Source organism: Colletotrichum acutatum (genome assembly GCF_030867785.1).
Source record: "Colletotrichum acutatum strain CBS 112980 chromosome Unknown BDZ83scaffold_22, whole genome shotgun sequence".
In the NCBI taxonomy this organism is placed as follows: domain Eukaryota; kingdom Fungi; phylum Ascomycota; class Sordariomycetes; order Glomerellales; family Glomerellaceae; genus Colletotrichum; species Colletotrichum acutatum.
Genome location: NW_026849016.1, coordinates 391,509 through 407,293, shown reverse-complemented (window position 1 = coordinate 407,293; position 15,785 = coordinate 391,509). Strand labels below are relative to the sequence as shown.

General features: G+C 53.9%; 3 protein-coding genes across 3 annotated transcripts; 2 read left to right on the top strand and 1 right to left on the bottom strand.

The window, feature by feature from the left end:
- Positions 1-2,447: 2,447 nt before the first annotated feature.
- BDZ83DRAFT_717621 (fungal-specific transcription factor domain-containing protein) lies at positions 2,448-4,587 on the bottom strand (the record flags this gene model as incomplete). The annotated part of the gene is made up of 4 exons (XM_060511967.1): positions 2,448-3,302; positions 3,359-3,469; positions 3,525-4,394; positions 4,576-4,587. 4 exons carry the CDS (start codon positions 4,585-4,587, stop codon positions 2,448-2,450), a joined length of 1,848 nt encoding a protein of 615 aa, XP_060367840.1.
- A 5,217-nt stretch (positions 4,588-9,804) lies between these two features.
- Positions 9,805-10,361, top strand: BDZ83DRAFT_189080 (uncharacterized protein). Its single transcript, XM_060501582.1, has one exon. It carries the CDS (start codon positions 9,876-9,878, stop codon positions 10,254-10,256), a length of 381 nt encoding a protein of 126 aa, XP_060367839.1. The 5' UTR covers positions 9,805-9,875; the 3' UTR covers positions 10,257-10,361.
- A 1,332-nt stretch (positions 10,362-11,693) lies between these two features.
- BDZ83DRAFT_189064 (uncharacterized protein) lies at positions 11,694-13,930 on the top strand. The gene is made up of 2 exons (XM_060501581.1): positions 11,694-12,132; positions 12,193-13,930. Exons 1-2 carry the CDS (start codon positions 11,814-11,816, stop codon positions 13,428-13,430), a joined length of 1,557 nt encoding a protein of 518 aa, XP_060367838.1. The 5' UTR covers positions 11,694-11,813; the 3' UTR covers positions 13,431-13,930.
- Positions 13,931-15,785: the final 1,855 nt, after the last annotated feature.

Here is a 15,785-nt window from a genome sequence, read left to right as displayed (position 1 = left end):
ACGGACGGGTTACCTGCACTAATTACACCACCAACAAAGGGGGGATGAGATGATGGGATAGGATGGGATGGGAGGGGGAAAGAAAGTAGATGGGCAGAAAAAGATCAGCAACCTTGGACGGGCTGGCTTGGTGAGTGGTGGTAAATGGTGACTGGGCAATGCGGCAGATGAGGAGCGAAGGCAACCGAGGAAGGGGGTGACGAAGACGAGCGAGGAAGAATGAGGGGAGGGGGGATGCTGGGGGCACTAGGGGATGAAGGCGGTCGGGAGAGGCGCAGGCGACGATGATGTTGATGCGTACGGAGTTCGAAGTGGGAGTATGGCGTAAGGTAGGTAGGCGTAGGCATGGACGCTCGGCGTCGTTGGAACTTGTCTCGTCTTGTCTTAGATTGGCATCGGAGGGCGGCGCAGGACAGGTTGTGTGGTTATGGTTCGTCGTTCTTTGGACGGGATGTCGGGAGAGCGATCGTGCGGTGGACTGGACTGGCGGACGACTGGACGATGGACTGTTGGTGTTCGGGGAAGACGGGGAAAAGGGATCGGGGGCAAGGTGAGATGGATGGATGGTGGGAGACGCAGGATGCAGTCTGGACCAGGGTCCTGTCGGGTCGGGGGAGAAAAGCGGAGGGAAACGATTCAATTAATGCTTCCATCTGATGCATATTGTAGGTAGTTAATAAGGCACTTGATCATGGGAGAATTCCATCTCATCCCATTCTAAGGTATCTACCTATGCTCCTTCCTAACTTATTGTACTAAGTTACTAAGTATTCAATCCAGGAGGAAAGAGCTCTCCAAGAATGAAAATGGAAGGTTCCTGCCTCATCACATTGTATTGTGACCCCAGACAACTGCACCTTCCCGCACACAGCAGTTCCGAAGCAATGGAAAGCACGAAAAACTGGGTCCGTCATCCGTCAAGTCGGCATCCGCATGAGATGATCATCAATCACCTCAACCAGTCTCCGCGTCTTCGGGTCCGTTTTGCATCCATTTAGTCTGTAATGCATCTTGCATTCTTGCTTGGTAAAAGGCGAGGGGGTTGCTACCTCCGAAGAAGCGCGGCTACTGGGCAGAAAAGGTATAAGTGAGCACATTGCCATGGGCCGAGCAATCTCGACAAGACACGGACCAAGTCCAGTGAACACCCATCACTCGAAATTCATTCAGGGAATCTCGTGTACCTTGAGCATAGCCTCGTGCGATTTGGTCCGAAAGATTACCAACTCAGGCTTCAATACTAAAGCTGATAACTGACCAAAATGGCCACCCACACACATACACGTGCCATCATCCAAACTCTGTCCTCTCTCAAACTGCCGTCCACCGAGTCTCACCGCTTGCACAAGCCGGGCATAGGTATCGGTGAGGAGATTGATTCGTGACTACTAGGAGCAAGAGCCGAGAGAGAGAGAGAGAGACTTCATGTCGGAACGTATCGCTTCAGGCAGTTACTTCCACCGCGAGTTTGGAGACTTCCCCCCCCCCCCCCCCCTCACCCTGAAAGTATCCAATGCGTCGGCACTTGCTTAAATCACATCTCAGAATCCTCTCCTCATGTTTGAAGAACTCCCTCACGACCTCTTCTCTCGCCAAGCCCATGCTACCGGTACCCAAACGCGCTCACAGAGCCATGTTGCTCATCACCCACCTGCCATACTGTACCCTCTCAAAACCTCACCAGCCTCGCTCATCCATCCAACCCCTTTCAACAAACATCAAGAACCCTTGGTGTAGTATTCTCACCTGACCATGCATAAGAAAGTGAAATTCCGGGCGATTTGTCTCACCTCCATGAAATATCCAGCCAGGCTTACTCAGAATCATGCCGGTTTCCCCTCCCCTCTCCTCCCCTACCCTCCTTGCCCACAAGGGCATATCAAAAATGACCCGCTTTACCCCAGATCCCCGAGGCACGCGTCAGCCCACTTGCGCCCTCGGGAACCACGGGAAGCCCGCGCCGGCTGGTGCCACCAGTGACGGCACTACCTATTGGGGATCGGAGACTGGGCGGTAAACCCTTCACTTAGGCCCTCAGCTGCCCTTAATCTAGGACAGAAAGCCATGCTATTCACGGTCAAAAGTTGCCTCATGCAAGATAGGTCAGACGATGAAGAGAAACTTGAAGTAACTAACGCCTACCACAAGTTGATGATATCGTAAAACTCAGATAAACTCCTCATCCCGCAAACACACATGCCGCTCCGGTTGGCACCCTTTGGAATACTGCTTCCTCATGTACAACTTCAAAAGACCCGGTAGCGCCGAAACCACCGTCATGTTACCGTTGACCCCCCGCCCCCGTAGAATTTTTTTTTATGTAAACCACACCTCCCTGGTATGCCTGTCTTTGCTCATTACGTTCAATCTCATCGATGACTCCTTACTATATACGGTGGGCGGTGATGCACAAGCACGCATCCAAAGAGACGACGATTCGTGTCCCTTCACCCAAATACAATCGTGACGCCCATGTCCTCGCTGACTCGTCTCCACAAGTCAGCTCCTTTGCCGAGCCGTTGGCCAGGTGTGGACATTCCAATGGCATGATCTTCGTACGCGGCATGATCGTCAATCATGTCTGCTCGCCTCCAAACCTCTTGTGCGATCGTCCACGCGCGCTGAATGTTCGTCATGCCCTGCCTGCGTTCAACGGCCACAAAAGCCTGTCGGGCTAGTTGTCGGTCGCTCGGGCTTATGGCTTCGCATGCTGCCACAAACAGCGGCCACAAAAGAGCCGCCATGGGTCCGGCGTGATTGACTGTTGCGGCGCAATGGCTTAGTGCCGCATGTGTATGATGTTGCACAAGATGGTGCCGCCTCGGGTATCCGTAAATGCTGCGGTAAAGATAGACAAACGCAGAGTGGCGGTAAGCGAGGGCATTATTGAGAATCGAGTGCAGGCGTGCGCGCTCAGAAACAGCATCAGGCTCATCTGAGCTCAGATCGTCCATTGTGTCTGGTGAGAAACCTGGCGGAAAGCTGGGCTGCCATTGCTTGAGTGCGTGCTCAATTGCGTCCGAAGTGGTCTCGAATTCGGAGCGCAGGACAGCGACCTTTGTGAGCTGACCGTTGGTGATGGCTGTCTGGAGCTCAGTCTTGAGAGCGAGGAGGTTCGAAAGGCGGTGAATGATGGGCCAGAGGGTTGTAGAGAAGCCAAGTAGTGTATCGACAGAGTTGAGAGGTGATGTGGTAGGAGAGTCAACCGGTGGAAAGGGGATGAGGCAACCTGTCGCTGGTGCGGTGGAAAGGGGAGCTGTGCCAAAAGAAAGAGCAGCAATAACGTCGTAGAAACGGAATGCCTGACGTAATGGTCAGCCAAATGGTACTTACACAGGCCGGGATAGACGAAACTTACGCGTTCGAGAAAAGCGGTGGTCGGGTCCGTATTGTCACTGCTGCCGCTCATAATTGCAATGGCACCTTTCAGATGGCCATCAACGATATTGGACCGGCCTTGTTGCACAAGCTATCGATCGGTTAGTTGAGAGTGCGTTGAAGACGTTGGAAACAAGAAAACTTACTACTTCGTAATAGACGAGCAACATGATCGTGGCCAAAAGCTCATTTTTGTTTGCTTCCCCGCCTAGTTCAATCAGCCGAGCCAGGCCTTGGATGGCCTGGTTGTGGAAATAGACCGCCTTTTCTTCTGTGTGACCGCAGCCTCTGTTTTCCAAATGTGCACTCGCGAGCGCATAGATAGCGTTTGTGACGGTCTTGCTCCTGTGGCACAGCGGCAGCACAAGTTGCTGGAACGGGTTCCCGGCTTCTGTCTCTCGTAGCACTATGAGGTGTGACATGACGTTGGTAAAGTGGTCAACCAACGCCCGACGGTTTGGCCGTTCCGAGAACTCGGAGAACGTCGGGAACAAAAACTCGAGACGCGGCGAGGCCACCGGGACAGGCGCTATCATGGCCAGGTCCGGGTGGCGCTGAGCCCGTGTGACTGCGAGATTTTGAATTGCATCCTGTTGCACAGAGCGACGGCTAACAATTTCCTCGTCTGCATCATCCAGCGAAAGATTGAAAGCGACAGAATCCACCGGAGAGATCAACGGAGCGTCGTCCTTGTCCTGATGCAGACCAAACATCTTCTTGAAGTCGTAGGCCAGCGGGTCGGCACTGTCTTCCGGTTCCTCTAGAATGGCTTCCTCCGCCGCTCCATCGTCTTCGTCGTCCAGCGCCTCCTCTTTCCAGCGTCTAATGGTAGCATCGGGTGCTGAATATCGTCGAATGAGGGCGCTTCCGCTCGTGAGAGATGCTGTGTCGGAACCGAAACCGGCAATCGAATCACGCTTCTTGCGTTGTCGAGGCTTGACTGGTTCGTAGGAGCATTCCTGACCGCGCTCGGCGCATCGAGAGCACTGCGGGCGGGATTCGTCGCATTTCTTTTTCTGCAGGCAGGAGAATCACAGTTAGAACCGTTTGGCATGTGATTTGGAGGATTCGCTGCCGCGATTCGAGAACAGTTGGTTCTCCGAATTGGGAGGCTCGTACCTTTTCTTTGCTGTTCAACGAAGTCAGTAAAGAGCTTGGGTCATTACAGTGAAGAGGGGTTGGTTGGGGTTGACTCACCAATAAGTACATCCTGCATGAAGCGAATGAGTTCATGTCAGAGATCGGCTCAAATTATGACCAGTAAAGGCAAGTGTGTCATGACGGGATCAAAGGGTGCGAGATCTGGGGCAGCATCACGAAGCCATTCGAGCGGCAATAGCGAAGCGCGATCGCGCAGTGAATTGGCCCAAACAAGAAACACTTGGCTGGGGGCGGGAGGGAACAAAGCGGAGGCAGAGGGCAGAGCGTTTGGGTATCGACTCACCTGATCTGGATCGTCTCTTGGGAGCCTTTGGCGGCGCGAGTTTAGTATACAGCAACATGATGCTCAAGAGCTGGAACCTGCGGCGCGCACAGGCATGGCGGTTCTCAAGATTGCTGGAGTTGTGTTTCTCTCAAAGATGTGGTATATGGACGAAGTTGCCCTACACCTACATCACGCACGGAGAGAAGGGAGAAGGCCTGCGGTGAGAGTGTGTGGACCGAGGCTACTTGGCCTAGAAGACGAGCGAAGACGGGCTTTCACGATGTCGGGTAGGGTCCCGCAGTAATAGGTGACGGTCGGGGCCAGCGGGCGCAAGGTGGTGCTGGTTTTGCTGGTGGTGCCTTATGGGATGGAGGGGTGAAATAGGTAGAATCGAGAAGCTCGTGGAGACTGGAGGGAGTCGACCAAGTCTGTGTAGTGGGTATTTCCCTCGTCTCTCTTTTCCCCCCTTGACTCTGTTCCAGCGTAATACTGCTTGCCTTCTGCTTAAGAATCGATTTGTCGGTCTGGTGCCGAGGGTAAACGGGCTTTAACGAGCAAAGCTTTTCTCTCTTTCTGGGGTTCTTGTTCTCGCCCTTTTTCGACGGGGCCGCAAGCTTGGGAGACCAGGGGCCGGGGCCGATGCGCTGAGGTGAAGACGAATGCGTATTGTTGGTCCGTTCTCCTAGGGCGTGGGGGATGGGGAATGGAGGTGGTGCCTCTGGAGACTGGAGCAGAACGGCGAGATATGGGGAATTTGGAGAGGGCGGAGAATGGGGAGAAGAAGAAGAAGAAGAGTCGAAAGAGCACTCGTGCGAGTCAAGTAAGACGTCGGGTAAGAGCCGGCTCAAATACCATTGAAAGAAAGGAGGCAGAGTCCGAGACGGCGAGAACCTTCAGGCTTCAAGAGGCAAATGGGCAAAGGGGCTCGCTCAGCCAGGCGTTTTGACGATTTTTCTCCAACAAAGCCCGCCCACCCCCAAAAACAACCAAAATGGACCAAGGTCAAGGTCGAATCCCAAGTCGCGCTGGCGTACCGAGCGAGTACCCAAGGCCCGCCGCCCAAGAGCCGGCGACGGCGGCGTCCTTCCCAATGCTGACAAGACTGGTGCCATCACGCACATCGTGACCAAGAGATCCTGGAAGACTAAGATGTGCTAGAAGCAGAAAGGTGGAGAAATTTGCGGGGTTACAGCGGCGATTCTTGGTGCGGAGATGGGTGTCACAATCTCGGTCGACATGTCTGCAGCCCGTTGGCTCCAGTCCGGTCTCGATGGCGGTGCACTGGTGTCTGTGCCTGTTCTCTGTTGGCGGGAGATGCGAAGGTGATTTTCTTCCCGTCTGTGTGTGCGTGGTCACTGGTAGCCGTGAGGAAGGCTTTCCTTGCGAGGTGTGAGCCAGAGCAACGCCTGAAGAGCTACAGGAGACTTCGTACAGCACTGTCGTTTGTAGGTACGGAGACTTGTCTGGATGTTGGAGTAGAGGGGGGCGGCCAAATGACAGGGTAGATGCTGGTTGGTAATAATTTGTTAATGTGTTCTTGAGGGGATGGCATACGAACCGGGGGAGCCTTCGACAGGTGCTGTCTCGTAGTGTCCATGTGCACTCTTTCGAACTCTAGCTGAATCACGGCGAGGTACAATCTTGCACTGTGACGATTCGACCCTAATGCTGCCAATTTCCCTCGTCGAATACACCACCGTTCGTCCATGGCCTTGTCACCTCTGAGAATCGACACAGCCCATTGAATCTCTCGTCCAGTATTTGGTCAAAGGTGACTGGCCTGTTGCTGCAAGGCATCTGCCATACCTGGCTGCCACGCCGCGCGCCCGGGACTTGACTGCCATTGTTACTATTGTCCGATGCCAGCTGCCAAAAGCGCGTCCTTTGCCAACCACCGGAAGCCGAATAGGGCAGAAATAGAACAGAATGAGAAGGTGGCGTGGAGTAGCGTTCTTCGCAAAGTTCGTATACGGTCATCCCAGCTAGAAACGAAGCTAAGACGACGCTTCTGCTGCTTCTAATCCCCGGCTAGTCACTGAACCTGTCACAACTGTTCCGGCTCGTGAATGGCTTTGTAGGCTTCTGCCGCATTCCTTTCGGTAGCGAGCCAGAAACGTCATGCCTCCTTCTTGATGTGAAATGGACGCCCATCTGCGTTGCCACTATTGCCTGAGGCCTGATGATGTTCACCTCTCCCTTGCAGGTCTCCCAGAGCTCGATGGTCAGTGGACGAATACCATCGGTACCTGTGTTCTGGACCCTGCAGCAACCGGCAAAGTTTAAATGGCGTAGTCGTTCAGACGGCTCGGAACTCTGATTCTGCCAGGCAGCCAGGCTTGAGCTCCGCCAAGAGCAGTGCTGTAATTGGAGATTGGCACAACTGGTTGTCTCCGTAGGGTCGCCAGGGCTGCGGTTGCGTTGATTAATTGGGCTGTAGAAGAATGAATCAAGTCACTTGACTATGCTAGTCTATCCACCAATCGAGCCGCGCGGTGTCGTCTTTCAGTCTACCAGCGGACCCGAGATGGCCACTGCTCAATTCATTTCCCATGGGCCGTAATTGTTGTGTAGCAAGGGGCCGTGAACTGACTGGCAGCCTATAAATCGGACTTGAACTGTGACATTGTCGAGTATTGCCATTGATTAGGATATCGAGCGCATGACGGCAATCAGCGAAGGCAGTTGGTCTGAATGCAGGTGGACGATGTAGGGTGCGTGGGTGTGTGGGTGCCAAGCCCTGCATGTATCCTCCATGATCCTGCTCCTTTTTGCCTTTTTTTTCATTGAATGCAAGCATTTGACGAGGCACACGCTTGTGACGACACGACTCGAGCGCTACGTTAGCTCGGGATGTTAGCTGTGGTTGAGACGCAGACACAACCACACACACACCCATGATCCTAGAGGCAGGCCGCCAAGTGATGAAGAAGGTTTTCTTCCCCGCATTCTCCGAGCCCTCAACCGCCGTTGATCCGTCCAAGCCATGGGGTAGCGTGCCTGGAGTCTGGAGATGACACAGACTGGATGGTTATGACGATGTTCTCGATGGCTTCCAGCCCCTTTCCAGCTGGGTAAGACCCAGAGTCCTAGACGGGCCTCGTGTCTCCGATGCTACCACATGGCGCAGGACGAGATTGGTGCCAGGTGGTAGGTGACGGAGGAGAGACGGGCTGACGGGATCCTGGGTGCGGGTTGCGACGCTTGCGAGTGGCAGGATGAGGAGGTTGACGGTGAGGGGAGCGACTTGAGCGGTCAAGGCGATCTTTCTGAATGTTTTGTCTGCCTCAGCTGGACAGACCACCAAGTCGAGGCTCGTACTTGAGCTGTACAAAGATGTATTTTGTTGGTTGCAAGGTAAGTCTCAAGAGGGACGACAGTAGTATGTACTTTGAGCTGCTCGGGTGGCTGCGAATGGTAAACCCTGGCACCTAAAGCATGGCATTCTTGGAGACCCCCTTGTATTCGTTCACAGTTGCCGTTGCCCGTGCCCTACCAGGTATTGACGGCACAACAGTACACACGAAGCACAGGGCAGAGTTTGGCTTGTCTTTTTGGCGAAAGACAGAAGCGAAGACAAAAGATGAGACGAATCCGGGGAAGGTCTCCCAAAGCAGAACTTGTAGCAGTTGATCAGCGGAGCGTCCTGTCGATATTCTGGGGACTCTTGAAGGAAGTGTCGGGCTGCGGGCAACCAGCGGGAGCGTCCAGCGTGAATGGAGACGAGGGCTGGGCGGCGGGTCGTAAAGAAACTCCAAGGGACCAGAGCCCACCTCAGGCGGACGATTCGACTCCACGAGCCCACTGACAAGGTGAGGTTTCCGCCGACGGTGTTTCCCTCGCGCTGTCCAATCGCATTGGGGGCCTAGGAGTGAGCAAAGAGCCAAAGTTCTGCCCTCTTTTTTCGCCATTATTCCGTCGATATTGCTGTGGAGTCGTCGTTCCTCGCCAAGGGCTGGAATTTGGTCCTTGTTAGGTAAGGGGAGGAGGAGTGTTATTCCTAGATTTGTTTTGGCAAGAGTTGACTGTTTACCTGTCCGATTCTACAATTATCTAAATACGACGTGCCTGAGGCTGCGTAGAAGTCTGGTAAACCGTGAAGACTGGTGACGGGAGGCAAGCACGGCATGGTTGCCCGCACTTGCTCCTTCTCTTGCTGCCTCTCACCACCATACCAACGAACCAATAGACACTGCAGGTGTATGAAGATCAAACATTGAGGAAAGTGCGAGTAATTCCTGAGATACCTACGGGCAGGCACACAGAAAACGGGAAGCACACGTGGAAGGGAAGTCCGCACCTGCATTCGTGCGGCGTCCCTGCTCTTTCCGCTCTTGGGGTGTCATTCATCAGTATTTTGTACCTCACTCCAAGTGCCTCAGGCAAATGAATATCCAGATCGAGGCAGGTGCTATCGGCTAAGTTGTAACTTTTGCTGTGTGCCTGCCGCGCCCACGCCTTGTCCACGCCTTCCTCGCCCGTTTCCATCGGTGATCACGCCGATCTTCTCCCCCTTCTACCTCCAGTGCAGGCAGCTACGCAGGTAATGTTCCTTTCGTTGGGACTTGGGCCACTGTCAATACTCCGTAGCCCATGGGATGGGCAATCATAGGCTTTCCCTCTTTCCTTCCATTCTCCACCGCTGCCGCTGCCATGCCGTTGTGCCTGAGATGATTTATAAATAGTCCACAAATACGTACCCCATCCGGCACCGACGGGACTCTGCCGTCGGGTGCGTGCCTTCTCGGAGAGAACTCAAGCCAAGCAACTTGCCTTTTGCATCTTCGTTGTTGCGAGAAGCAAACAAGACACCATTCCGAACTTCAGTGTCTCTCGATTTCATCGATGGCTCAGAGACGCTCATCGAGCATCAGGCTTTGATCCGTCGTATTAGTTTCTTAGTGTTTCCTCGACGCAGATACAAATAGTCTTCCTGCCACTTCTTGTCATGCCGTTAGGCATTGGGCGAATTTGCCTCGGTGCCTTTTTGAACACTCGGTAGGCTTCTGATCGAGTAACAGCACACCTCCAAATTCCCAAGTTTTCATCTGATGGCCAAACTAGATCCGAGTGGATGGTTCGCTCATTTGCAACTTTCTTTTTTCATCCCATACCCTGCGTCATCCAAACGCAAGGTCCGTGCCGAACGAAGTCGACTTCATCCACCACTGTGCCATCACAACTCGGCCTTCACAAGTTGAGACAAACGTGTATCAAGAAATCTCGACTTTATTGCAAGTTTGTAATGGAATCTCTTCTTCACCAGACTTGTTGCAGTCATCTCGATATTAGCTTCGTTCAAAGCCTTGGCCTTGCTTCGCAGAGCCGTTTGGCGTATAGGGTGCCGTTGATTCGTGAGACACGGGAAATCTGCAAGCATCAACATGGGGCACCAAATCGATGTCTTGCTTCTGTTTTCTGGAATATGCAGCCATCCTTGTGGCTCGGATATTGACTAGCTTCTTCAAAGGTACTGGTCCGCTCTTGGAGGCCAGTTCGAGGCCATGTCTAGCCAAGGCTTCGACGACAGGTGGTTTCATCAAGTGATGATGAGCCTCGTTGGACATCTTATCTTCACAAATAGATATTGTGGGATATCTGCATATGCTTCCTCGAGAAGTCTGGGCCGCAGGCTCGTCACTGCGGACGTAACAAATCTCGTCCGATGCTGTTGGTCGTTAGCTATGGAAGCGCTGGTGTTGGCTCAGTGTCGCATTTACTCGGATACAGCCCCCAAAGACGACCAAGGACGGAACACATTGCAGACAGCAATCCCAAATATGCGCATCGCCAACAAGCTGCCCACTCGCATCTACGTCCCGGGCTCCTCCAGCGACAAGCCGCTGCTCTGCATGCTTGCTTCCCAGCCCGTTGTCTATTGAGCTGCCGCTCCCGTTGGCTGCTTGTCGTTGACTTGCAGCTCACGCCTTCGTCTTATTGGTGGCCTTCGACGTTCTCACCACACGATGCCCACTCTGGACGGTAAGACAGGCATTGTCGTGCCGCATCACCGCATACAACGTCCGACCAGGTTGTCAGCTGCTTCGTTTCTATTCGCTCTTCGAGTCTGAGACCAGTCGCGCCCAGCATACTCGCAGCAATGGCGGTGATCGAGAGCAACCAGAGAAAGTGCCATTTCTCAAATACCCCTCCACCTTGGTCTTCCTCCATGGTGCTATCGTGGCTTACCAGAGGCTGGGACTACACTTTACTCACTTCCCATTGGAAGAACATCACCCCTCGTTTCTCCCATTATGGGTAAGTCCGTTATCCAGAGTGCTGACACTCTGACAGAAAAGCCACTTTAGAAATCCCATCATCCCAAAGATGCACCCGTGGAGCCAGCTATGAGCCACGGCCCTCCCGTCACACATGCCCGCAATCTAGGGATCCGTCCATTCCCCTCCCGAACAGTACATGATCGCCCTCTTCTCTTCCATCTTCATCTGCATCCACCCGCTGTCGGGTCGATCATACCTGACGAGAAGAAGACAGACACGCACGCGCGGTATCGAGTTCAACTTGACGCTGCCAGCGCGAGCTATACGACCGAAGAGTTTCCAAGTGGAAAACAAGCGCTTTGTTCAACAACTTCCCCATCTTCGTCGTCCTTCAGCCCTATTGCTGTGCCCCCGATCGCCGATTATTATATCGTGGGGTGTGACTGCTTGTGGTTCTGCGGTGCTGTGCTGTACACCCGCTCAGCCCCCCGGAGACACACCTGCCGTTGGGTCATCTCGATCCTCCTCGCGCCTCAAGGCACCAGCATAACTTTCCCTCTTCACAACCAACCTGACCGGCTCTTCAAATCACTCGAGTCGAAAGATCATCCAAACGCTCCTTACACCGCCGCCGATCTCTCCAGAACCTTACGCTGTCGCTCGTTCGATTACCTACACTCGAGACTGTCGATAAAACGCTCGCTGATCCGGAAAATCATAGATGATCGGCGGATTCCGTAATTCAATTGTTCTACTCCACGCTTGTGCTTATCCGCTCGATCACCGCCACCATGAGGGCGATTGCTTGCTCGCTTTGCGTGCTGTACCTGGGGGTTGACTTGTTGGGCGGAGCAGTCGAAGGGGCGGAATTCAAGAGACGAGATGGGGTGCACCGCCTGGAAAAGGCACACGTCACGGTCTTTCACGACCTCAATCGAAGGGGCACAACGACTTGTGCGACCGGATACTCTGCATGCGCGGCAAGCTTGGATGGAGGGTGTTGCGCTTCAGGCTATGCGTGCGCGACGGATTCTTGCTACGCGACCACAAGTGCAGCGCAAACTTGCGCAGGAAAACCAGGATATTACCAATGCAACACAGTCTTGGGTGGTGAGTTGATTCAGTTCCCGGCCCCTGTCTTAGTATCGTGAGCTGACGCAAGCTGTCCAGGCGGTTGTTGCCCAGAAGGCTACCAGTGTCAAAGAGGCTCAAATTGCGTTCCGGCGTCTGGAGTCATATACTCTCAGTCATGTCCGGCGAGTTACTACTTATGCCCAGCTAGTCTGAGCTACGGCTGCTGTCGAGACGGATTGGGCTGCGCCATAAGCGCTTGCTACTCGACAGAACCCTCAACTGTCACGGAGACAACGACGATCACGACGACGAACGACGCCGCGCAGGCGATAACCACAACTGTAACCGCAACCGCTGTTCTGACACCCTCAAGACCTACCACAGCGCCGATAGTAGCAACAGGGGCGACCGATCCGGACCAAGTTGTATTTAAGTACTATCCGAGCACTGTTCCGAAAGAGCGACCTATCTCAAGCGGCGATGGCAACAGCGATGGACTGACTTCGGGACAAATTGCGGGTATCGTGGCTGGAGGAGTTGGCCTGCTCATCATTGTGCTGGTGGCTGCGTGGATCATCATTCGACACCTCAACAAGGTTGTCCAGGCAGTCGAGACGAGCAACAAGGGAACATCTTCAGGGGCTAAGTCACGTCCCTCGATGTATGAGTTTAAGCCAACACCATCAGAGGTCGATGATTTGAGCATAGACCCGCTCATGATGTCCCCTCGGCCTTCACACCGCAGACATGATTCTGATACGACCGCCGACTTGACACCCTCGTATCGTGGAACTCCGGGCTCCGTTGGTGACTATCAGGCAGTGCCACAAGGCTCAGGATCCGATCGACACGCCAGCTACGACTCGGCATACACAGGAGGCTACTTCGATGTAGCGCCAGACAGGAGTCAGCGCGCAAGCCAGGGGTCGAGCGCGTGGATCGGACTACATCGCGGAAGTACGGATTCCCAAGGAACCTATGCGCATCTTCGCCACTGGAGCAATGCCAGCGAAGCAAGCAGTGATCACGGCAGCGCAGGTACTCGAACGCCGCTTCAGGAGCTCGACTCGACGCCATATGTGCCGGAGTTGGCCGCCTCACCAGTCCCGGACGCCGTGGCAGATACGCGTCGACGGTCAGGGAGCGGATTATCGGGCATGAGCCGGCCACCTGCAGTCCACCAGCGGCGTAGGAGCAGCGAGGGAGGCCACGGTAGAACGAGGAGTGACAGCTCTGCTCCAGCTGGGCTGAGTGTCGTGAACGAGGCTTCAGAGCTCATTGGTCATTATGGCCCGACGGATCGAGCAAATGGTCAGACATCAAATGGAAAGTAAAGGTACCCGCAGTGTGTAACTTTCCTGTGACTATATCTCGCCTCGATCATATGCCGTCGCAGGAGTTGGAAAAGCCGGTGCTACGGAGAAAGCCACGGCATGCCTTTCGAGTTAACGCAAGATTTGGAGTTGAATACCAGGCAGCAGACGAAGCTTTCTGACGCTGATAGGCTGCGGGCGCTTGTATCTCTTCTTTGACCCCTTTATCTTTCAGCCAGAGGGTCTGGGATGATCGTTTTGGAGATGTGATGTTCTGGCTGACTTAATGGACCTCCATGGCACTGCCAAAGAGGCATCTTAATCACCAGCAAAGGCGGAGCCTCATACTTCTTGGGGATAGAAGTGGTTGGTTTTCAATCAAAGACGGTCGGATCTAGGGAGTCCGCCCGGTGGGCGCGGCACGAGGGAAATGGAGGATGGTTGGTGACCGCTCAGGATTAGGAAATACGATATAGAGAGCGGATGGCGTTTCTACGGCAAGAAATCTTGGTGCCGACTGGTGAGCACCTCACCGCGGAAAATTGCGGTAAGGTCAGGCTTTCTCTGGCGCAAAGTATTTGGTTTTGTTTATGCCTAGTCAACAATACATGATACCTTTTTTCTTGCTTTCCGAACCCGCACTGAATCTTCTGGGTACCTCGCTCTTCACACGTTCTCTCCGCTCAACGCGTACGGAAGGCTGTCCTTCGATGAGTGTCGAGTAAACGAATCTGCGATGTCGATGCGAGTAATAGGAATTTGGTTTCCTTCGACTTCAACGATGGACTCTGTCGCCAGTCTTGCTTTTGATAGAATTCCAAAGAGTACGAAAAGACCCAGACGTGTTAGCCGCGGGCTACGCTATCGTCAATGCGAGCCCCCAGTGCCTCTAGTACCTTGATAGCGCCAATGCCAAAGAAAGTGAACAAAGTCGCCATACCAGACTGATATGTACGACCCGCGGCTCCGACTTTATCTGCGGGGTACGAGGAAGTGTGACGGTAAATAGTCATCAAAACCGATGTCCAAGTTTCTCAAGCTTTTCTTCTTCTCCCCTCGGGGTAGCATCATCGCGAGACCGGAGGTTCGTCGGAAGAGGAGAGGGATGTTCCAGAGAGTAGACAGCTCGGGATCAGGCGAACGCGAGGCTTGGCTGACGATACATGGTTCCCTCCCACTATACATACTGTCGATCATATCGGATGAGATGGTGCCCCATCATCCTGCTCGTCGGGACAATAACGCACTCGCTTGAGAGTCGCTTCTGAGTCTGGCTTGTGGGGAGGCGGCTCTCCCGTGGGTAACAACATATCGGCTCCTCGGGATCTCGAACAGAGCCCAGTCAACCAGTACCCTGTTAAACAAGAGAATATACATGATTTCTTCCGCGGACTGTGGATTTGGAGTCGAAGCAAGAGGCCGACAAGGAGACTAGACCTCGGGACAGACTCCTCCGTCAATCAGATACGGCCTTGATCAACCCCCTTGGAAGAAGGACGCACGTTGCTTAGACGGGGCGTTAGTCCGCACCGGGGATAGCACGACGGTTAGATACATGTCAATGGGGAGAGGCGGTGCGGGGGAGGTGCATGCTTTGTGGTTCGAGGGCTGGGGAACAGCGGTGATGGGCGGGGAAAGGAAGCTGGGGATGGCAAGAGAGGGCACGATTTTGCTTCGCGGAGATTTGATGTCCGAAGAAATATCCTGGGGAAGCTGGTGAGGGGAAAAGGAGAACTTGGAAGAACTATCACGGCCGGGTAAAGCAAGCTTGTTTACCAGAAGGAACGATGTGCTGGCGCTAGGCAGATGAACTCGAGGCCGGTGTCGGTGTTGATGGATGAGCTACCTAGACGCGGACATTATGGCACTACAGGAGCGAAAGTCAGGTCTCTTGGAACCGGTATCTGGGCGTTGATGACCTAGGACCTCAAGTGAAAGAAAAGTATCGCAACTTGACCGTGGCGCTGCTAAAACCTCGAGGCTGCCCCAGGCATTTTCATGACTCGGCTCGAGAGCAGAGAAGTCTCAAGGTCTGTATAAACCGTCCTGAGAAGTAAATATTCTTCAGAGTCTTGACGCCTGGAAGAGCGCAAGCGAGAGCATAAGGCAACCGAGACCTGCTATGTGAGTGGGTGTCTGAAGCAATCTCCCAAGACGCACGCGTATCTTTCAGAGGATTTAAACCTGGAGGATGGGAGAGGCAGGGGTAATGACAGCCAACGGTGAACAGAGCAGTGAGCTTCGCAATACCAACAACGTGCCTCTGTCCGCCAAGGTGCTGGACTATTCCATTCACCGAGAGGAGCCCACCTCGCTTCCTGGGCTGGCGGAAGTTAATTACCATGGTCTACACGTGCTGCTAGAGCCTGGCTCTGC